This window comes from Ammodytes marinus (genome assembly GCF_949987685.1).
Source record: "Ammodytes marinus genome assembly, contig: scaffold_392, whole genome shotgun sequence".
Taxonomy (NCBI): domain Eukaryota; kingdom Metazoa; phylum Chordata; class Actinopteri; order Uranoscopiformes; family Ammodytidae; genus Ammodytes; species Ammodytes marinus.
The window spans coordinates 20,001-28,279 of NW_027648058.1; the positions used below are offsets into that span (position 1 = coordinate 20,001).

General features: G+C 45.7%; 2 protein-coding genes across 2 annotated transcripts in view; both read left to right on the forward strand.

Annotated features, from left to right (window-relative positions):
- LOC307271126 (splicing regulator SDE2-like) overlaps positions 1–3,209 on the forward strand; it is a 13,155-nt gene extending 9,946 nt beyond the window's left edge. The window contains exons 9-11 of the mRNA XM_080054999.1: positions 1–12; positions 795–899; positions 1,738–3,209. The exon at positions 1–12 is cut by the window's left edge and continues 75 nt beyond it. Coding sequence (XP_079911125.1) covers positions 1–12; positions 795–899; positions 1,738–1,944 — 324 coding nt within the window. The 3' untranslated portion in view covers positions 1,945–3,209. The remainder of the gene's footprint in view (positions 13–794; positions 900–1,737) is intronic.
- Positions 3,210–3,640: 431 nt separating this feature from the next.
- Positions 3,641–8,267, forward strand: LOC307271127 (uncharacterized protein; the record flags this gene model as incomplete). The annotated part of the gene is made up of 6 exons (XM_080055000.1): positions 3,641–3,934; positions 4,759–4,959; positions 5,829–5,987; positions 6,466–6,697; positions 7,060–7,358; positions 8,101–8,267. Coding segments are annotated over 6 exons (1,352 nt in total), but the record flags the coding sequence as incomplete, so codon positions are not given.
- Positions 8,268–8,279: the final 12 nt, after the last annotated feature.

Below are 8,279 nucleotides of genomic sequence, written 5' to 3' on the forward strand. Positions count from 1 at the left end.
CTAACCCTGCAGGTCAGTAGAATGGTTTTTCTTAAATAGCAAATGGACTCCACTTATAAAGCTCTTTTCCCTGCTTTTTCACAGACCCAAATCACTTTACATTGTTTTGTACACATTCACACATTCATACACACATTCACCCATTCACACACACATTCACCCATTCATACACACATTCATACACTCCCTAACCCAACCGGTCAGAAGTTTACATGTGCACCTAAAAAAATAGAATATCATGAAAAAAAAAAGATTTTATTTTTTTACACATAAAATGACGCAACACTTAAAAAAAACTCAAAAATGTCCCCTTTTTTAAATGATTTAGAAATGCCCTGCTGCGTTCCGAATCTCCTCCTCTTTCTTTTTTCTATTCTACATACTACATCTGATCATAAAAATAATCTAGTTAGGATGCAGTATGCTACAATTGGGACATACTTTGACTTATTTATTTCATCCTAACATTGCTCCTTGATCTTGCCTCTTGCTTTTATATCCGTCTCATCGCTGGTTGTTTTCATACGGAGGCTCCGTCGATGTGACGTCACTTCCGGTGCACACTGGATTGTGGGTCAGAATCGCCCAAATAGGATGCAGTTTTCAACACTAACAATCTCAGCCGGATGTAGTAGACATCCGGGTACTTCTGACCCTACATCCTAAATCTGGCCACAAGAATCAGGACATCCTAAATCTTTTTTTCTACCAAACTAAATAGTTGGGAAGTATGGGGATTGGAACGCAGGGTGTAATGGGACAAACTAAACCTGTTTCTAATGTGTTTCTGTCAGCCCTCCTCCAGCCAATCAGAGAGAGAGAATCCTCCAGCAGCTGTTACACCATCTGAGGAGGCCAGCGCTCCCTGTCTAACCCTGGAACCGGTAACTCTTGAACCGGTCAGTAGTTTACATGTTCATCTCCAGAAATAGAAAATCGTGTTTTTTTTTTTGTTTTTTTTAAACAGAGTGAATTATTTTCGTGTTAGTAATAGTAGTGTGCAGAAACTCACCTGTTCCAAGTGGGCCAAGACCAAGGAAACATTGGGAAAACACACTAGACTTAAGGGGTGTGTGTGTGTGTTTGTGTGTGCCTGCCTGCCTGTGTTTGATTGTGTGTGTGCTTGTGACTGTGTGTTCACCCGGTCAAAAGTTTTCTTTTTCACTTTCACAAAGTGAAGCCTCGAATGACATGTTCCAGCTCATGGAAATGTTGTCAGTAGTTTTTATATTATAAAACCAAAATGTTCGTTCTACTCAAACATAAACCTATCACACGTCATCCAACCCAAGACAGTGGAAATGAAAAGGAACTGGCAAACCGAAATTAAAATAAAAAATAACCTAACCCCTGTAATTCTCTTCTCTTCAGATTGACTTGTCCTCAATGGCGTCCCCCTCCCTGTGTGTGTGTGTGTGTGTGTGTGTGTGTGTGTGTGTGTGTGTGTGTGTGTGTGTGTGTGTGTGTGTGTGTGTGTGTGTGTGTGTGTGTGTGTGTGTGTGTGTGTGTGTGTGTGTGTGTGTGTGTGTGTGTGTGTGTGTGTGTGTGTGTGTGTGTGTGTGTGTGTGTGTGTGTGTGTGTGTGTGTGTGTCCTGGTATTTTGGGACATCACATTCACTTTAATTAAGAAGGACTCAAATGAAGTGCAAATGAACACACTTGGAGAACACACTAGACTTTAATTAATCTTACATTTTCAAAAACAAACCCTAACCCCTGTTATTCTCCTCTCCTCAGATTGACCTGTCCTCCATGGCTTCCCCCTCCCAGCTGGAAGCTCTGGGTCTGGACGTCCTGAAGAAGGAACTGATGTGTCGCGGGCTGAAGTGCGGGGGAACGCTTAGCGAGCGCGCCACTCGGCTCTTCTCCGTCAAAGGGCTTTCCCCCGATCAAATAGACCCGGCCCTGCTCGCCAAGCCCGCTAAAGGCAGCAAGAAAAAGTGATTGAGGTTGCGTTCCGAATCGCATACTCTTTCTTTTTTCTATTCTACATACTACATCCGACGATAAAAAGAATCTAGTTAGAATGCAGTAGGCATACTATTGGGACATACTTTACTCTCTTATTTCATCATAACATGGCTCCTTGATCTTGCCTCTTGCTTTTATATCCGTCTCATCCCCGTTTGTTTTCATATGGAGGCTTCGTCGATGTGACGTCACTTCACGTGCGCAACCAACCGGAGTCTTTACTACACATTGTACAATAAGGTTAAAATGAGCGTCTCTTTAAAGGCGCTACGAGGAACTTTTAAATATTTCTGAAACAGTCTAATCTTTTTCCTCTGATCATAAATTACAGCAAACGAGACCATCAGTGCTAAAGAATGCTATTTTTATTTTATTTTTTAATATATTTTTTGGCATTTTCAAGCTTTATTAGACAGTAGAGAGTTGAAATGGGGAGATAGAGAGAGAGGGGGGGGGATGACCTGCAGTAAAGGTCCACGGGTTGGATTTGAACCCGCGACCACTGCAACGAAGGCCGGAGCCGATATGGTACACGCTCTATCCACTACACCACCGGAGCGCCCAAGGAACTTTTAAATATCTCTGAAACAGTCTAATTTTTTCCTCTGATCATAAATTACATGTAACAGCAAAACGAGACCATCAGTGCAAAGAATGCTATTTTTATATAGTTTTTCTTAATGCCTTTGTCATGGGTATACACTCACCCAGGAACAACAGCTGGCGTGGTTAAAACACTACCGCTTTTGTCCAAAGGGGGGCGCTAGAATTAACACACACTGAAAGTTCCTCGTAGCACCTTTTAAAGAGAGAGCTCTGGCTTTGTTTGACTAAATGAGAGGGATTTAAAAATGCTAAAATTTTCTTTTATTGATTTATATTATTATGAATATTTCCTTTTACGCAGAAAGGTCGAACCATGTACACGTATATTTTATTTGTCATTAAAGGTCCATTGTGTAGAATTTATTGGCGTTTTGGTGAAATCAGACTTAATAGAAATGGGATATAATTGTCATCAGTGTGTTTTTAATCAGTGTAAAATCTCTTGTGTTTTTTCCTGACCTTAGAATGGGCCTTGAGGGGGGTTAGCAAGGGAGCGTTGACATCTATAATTTCACCATTACATGACGTTGAATATTCAGAAGTTACACATTGGACCTTTTTCATTTTAAGTTGGTTTTACGTTATATTTGTCAGTAAAGTTGATAATTGTCAGTAATGTTTTTATTAAAATTTCTGAAAAAAAAAATGGTTGTGAAGCGAGTTTCTTTACATAAAATGTACGGTCAATTAGTGTCTCCAGTTGTAGAAGTGTGGGTGTCTGTGTGTGTGTGTGTGTGGGGCGGGGGGGGTTAACAACTTAATACTTAAACCTGCAGTGTGTAGAATTTTGGGATATTTTTCATTTTGTACAATGAACTTTTACATATTTCTAAAACAGTCCAATTTCTTTCATTTTGGACTTAGTTCAGTTTCAAGTCATTCTGCATATTCCATACAGAGGGGGCCGAGTAGTGGACAGCACACACCTGTAGATGGCATATAAAAGGGACAGCAAGCAAGATTTTGTCGGTAGGTGGCGGTAATGCGACAATAACCTGGATGTCATTGTCAACCGCCGTAAATATATCAAAACAGAAGAAGAAGAATGTGACGTCAGAGAAACATGGCGGTGCAGGTGGAGTTGTGCACTTTGCAGAGTTTTCCTTCTGATCTGAATCCTGTCCTGGACGTGTTTATATCAAAGTCTGACCTCGGCTCAGTCTTCCAGCATGACAGCGACACACCGGCGGTTTTCTTCACCCCGCAGCCGGCTCAGGGCTCCAGGAGGGCGGCTGTGTTACTGCGAGTTCACCCGCTCACCTCCACCACCACCACCGCCGAGCAGGAGACAGAATCTTCCCCAGGAGTAGAGCCCCATGGACGGGTTAGATTATACGCCAGCAGCCTCCTACTCACGGTTCGTAAACTACCAAGAAAACTGTGTGTGTGTGTGTGTGTGTGTGTGTGTGTTTAAAGGGTCACTACACAGTTTCAGAGGAGGGGGATTTGTTTACATTCACAGAGCCTGCAGTTAGTTTACTAAACATATTTTCTCTACATGTAATTCTTAGTATTGAATAATTCTATCATCATAAATCAAATTATTTTGAGGAACCTGGAACCAAACGTAAGACTAGAATATGTTTGTAAACCAAACTGTGGGCCCTGCTGCTGTAAACAACAACAGTGAAACAGTAACTTTTCAGGAAGCTTTCTAACTTCAAACAGTGTTCCAGGGATCACATTTTCCTGTGAGGAAAGTTTGTTTATTCAGTTATGAGAATAAACCTTAGAAAATGTTTCACTTGTCTGACACACACAAAGTTACATAGTAGGAATCATAAATAAAATACGAGGCCATATTATTGAAAATTCTAGATGAAAAAAAAAAAAAATTCAAGTTGCAAACTAATTTTCAATCATGTTTAATTCTTTTATTTATAACAAATATTTTAATAAAAAAATATAGATTTTCCTACAATAACTTCCACGTTTTGCGACCCAGAAATGACTAACGCACATGACACACCTCTTTATATTATATTTTAGTACTTTTTCTATTTTAAAAGTGCCACGAGGAACCTTTAAATATTTCTGAAACAGCCTAATTTTTACTCTGATGATCATAATGTAACAGCAAACGAGACCAATTGAACGATATTTTATTGATGGGTAATGTTTGAAAAAGTTGAACTTTATTTTGAAAGTCCTGTATTCCTGAACCCTGTCTGTCTCCCACAGCGCGTTGGTGTTAGCGGGTCTGTCCGCTCCATGTCTCCGGTGGGGCTGGACAGCGTCGTGCTCGGTTGCCCCAGCACGGTGACTCTTCGCTGGGCTCGATCGGACCGGTTTAGTGCCCGACTCCTGGAGCTCTGCACAGAGGGGGAGATGCTGCTCGCTCGACATGGAGACACGCTGATAATACCTGGAGAACAGGGACAGGTGTGTGTGTGTGTGTGTGTGTGTGTGTGTGTGTGTGTGTGTGTGTGTGTGTGTGTGTGTGTGTGTGTGTGTGTGTGTGTGTGTGTGTGTGTGTGTGTGTGTGTGTGTGTGTGTGTGTGTGTGTGTGTGTGTGTGTGTGTGTGTGTGTGTGTGTGTGTGTGTGTGTGTGTGTGTGTGTGTGTGTGTGTGTGTGTGTGTGTGTTTGTCTGTGTGTCTGTGTGTCTGTGTGTGTGTGTGTGTGTGTGTGTGTGTGTCTCTATAATGCCCTTATTAGGTTTAGATTTTAAATTCAACAAATTTTGCATGTTTAAATACTTTATCTATCTTGTTTGCATAATTCTGTTAAAACTTCTGTGTGTGTGTGTGTGTGTGTGTGTGTCTCTCTCTGTCTGTGAATGTGTGTGTGTCTCTCTCTCTGTCTGTCTGTCTGTCTGTCTGTCTGTCTCCCTCCCTCCCTCTCCCTCTCTCTCTCTCTCTCTCTCCTTCCCTCCCTCCCTCTCTCTCCCTCCCTCTCTCCTTCCCTCCCTCTCTCCCTCCCCCCTCCCTCTCCCTCTCTCTCTCTCTACCTCCCCCTCCCCCCCTCCCTCTCTCTCTCTCTCCCTCCCTCCCTCTCTCTCTCTACCTCCCTCCCTCTCTCTCCCTCCCCCTCCCTCCCTCTCTCTGTCTCCCCCTCCCTCTCTCTCTCTCCCTCTCCCTCTCTCTCTCTCTCTCTCCTTCCCTCCCTCCCTCTCTCTCCCTCCCTCTCTCCTTCCCTCCCTCTCTCCCTCCCCCCCTCCCTCTCCCTCTCTCTCTCTCTACCTCCCTCTCCCCCCCTCCCTCTCTCTCTCTCTCCCTCCCTCTCCCTCTCCCTCCTTCTCTCTCTCCCTCAGCTGACAGAGTTTTTGGTGTTGTCCTGCTCTCCGGTGGCTCAGGGCCGGATCACAGCTGACACTGCTCTGGTTCTTACGGACTGTGTGGAGCGGACCGACCCCACTAACCCTCACCCTAACCTGGGCACAACCTCATGCCTGGTGCCCCCCTCATCTCTGGTACCCTCCTCTCTGATATGCCTACATAGTAGCACTTACATACATGGCACTTTGTAGTTAGCTAAATAAAATGTAATGTAATGTGACTGTCTCCCTCTCCGTGTTTTTGTGTGTATGTGTGTCTCTCTCTCTATCTCTCTCTCACTTTGTGCCTCTGTGTGTGTGTGTGTGTGTGTGTGTGTGTGTGTGTGTGTCTGTGTGTCTCTCTCTCTCTCCCTCCCCCCTGTGTGTGCGTGCGTTTCTGTCTCTCTCTCCCCCCTGTCTCTCTCTCCCCCCCTCTCTCCCCCCTCTCTCCCCCTCTCCCTCTCCCCCTCTCCCCCTCTCTCTCTCTCCCTCCCCCTCCCCCTCTCTCCCTCCCCCACCCTCCCCTCTCCCCTCCCTCTCTCTCCCCCCCTCTCCCTCTCTCCACCCCCTCTCCCCCTCTCCCCCTCTCTCCCTCCTCTCTCCCCCTCTCTCTCTCTATCTCTCTCTCTCTCAGGGCTTAACCTCATGTCTGGAGCCCTTTAAACTTCCCACACTGTGCGTATCAGACTTTGCACATTACGCAGATGGGCTTGCATCTGGCCGCTCCCTCCTGATTGGTTCGAAGCAGCATCACATGACTAATCCGGAGCATCTGATTGGTCCAGGGCTGTGGAGCTCTCTGCAGGCCTTAGAGTGCAGGTTGGAGGTACGAGTGGTGGACGCACGGAGACGGCTCGGAGACAGAGGTAGGGGTGTGTGTGTGTGTGTGTGTGTGTGTGTGTGTGTGTGTGTGTGTGTGTGTGTGTGTGTGTGTGTGTGTGTGTGTGTGTGTGTGTGTGTGTGTGTGTGTGTGTGTGTGTGTGTGTGTGTGTGTGTGTGTGTGTGTGTGTGTGTGTGTGTGTGTGTGTGTGTGTGTGTGTGTGTGTGTGGAAAGATCAATAGCCCAAAATCTATATAAACATGTTTTTAATTAAAAAAAAATAAGTTTAAGTTTTAAATATTAATAAAAATAATTATATAAAAAAAATATATATATATTTATACACATTGAATATATAATATTAAAAAAAACTTAAACATTAATCTACCCTCTCCTTTCCTCCCCTAGCCAGCTGTATAGACGTGGACGGCTGTGTGTTTGTGAGCAGACGTTTGCTGCTCACCCTGGGCCTGTTTAACATGGAGTGGTGTTACGTCAAACTTTGCCACACCGGTGTGTGTGTGCAGAGGCTGGTGTCTGTCAGGGTGACTGAGCCGGCGCACAGTGATGACATCAGAGCCTCCACTGATGAGGTCACTAAAGATAATGATGATGATGACGTCGTCGGTTTCGTATCAAACACGCTGTGGTTTAATATGACAGGCGGAGAGGAAGTTCCTTTAAACGGCTGCACACTGAGACTGAAGGTAAGACAGGTAGACAGACAGACAGGCAGACAGAGAGACAGGTACACAGACAGACAGACAGAGAGAGAGAGAGGCAGGGAGAGAGAGAGAGAGAGACAGACAGGCAGAGAGAGAGAGAGACAGACAGACAGACAGACAGACAGACAGACAGACAGACAGACAGACAGACAGACAGACAGACAGACAGACAGGTAGAGAGACAGACAGGTAGAGAGACAGACAGACAGGCAGGGAGAGAGACAGACAGAGAGACAGGCAGGGATAGAGACAGACAGACAGGCAGAGAGACAGGGAGAGAGAGAGAGAGACAGACAGACAGAGAGACAGGGAGAGAGAGGGAGAGAGACAGACAGACAGGGAGAGAGAGAGAGAGAGACAGGCTGGCGGGGAGAGGGAGAGAGAGAGACAGGTACACAGACAGACAGAGGGAGACAGGCAGGCAGGGAGACAGACAGACAGGCAGGGAGAGAGAGAGACATGGAGACAGAGAGCAGGGAGAGAAAGAGAGAGAGAGAGACAGACAGGGAGACAGGGAGAGATCAGACAGACAGACAGACACACACATGCAAGTAAGTACATAGACAGCGAACAGGTAGAGAGACAGAAAGACAGACAGACAGACAGACAGACAGGGAGAGAGAGAGAGAGACAGACAGACAGACACACACTGAGGATGAAGGACGCACTCACACACACACACACACACACACTCCTAATGACTCCTTCCTTCCTTTCCTTCCAGAGGTGGATTCCTTCCCCCCCTCCCCCCTGTCCCTCCTCCCCCTCTCTCTGTCTCTCTGCCTCTCCCTCATTGGCTGCTGAGCTCCACCTCCAGCCAATCACATCGCCCCATTCCAACCAGCTGACCTGCTGCGACCGCCTGCTGTCTGAGTACTTCACTACGCCACGGTCAGTCAGTGT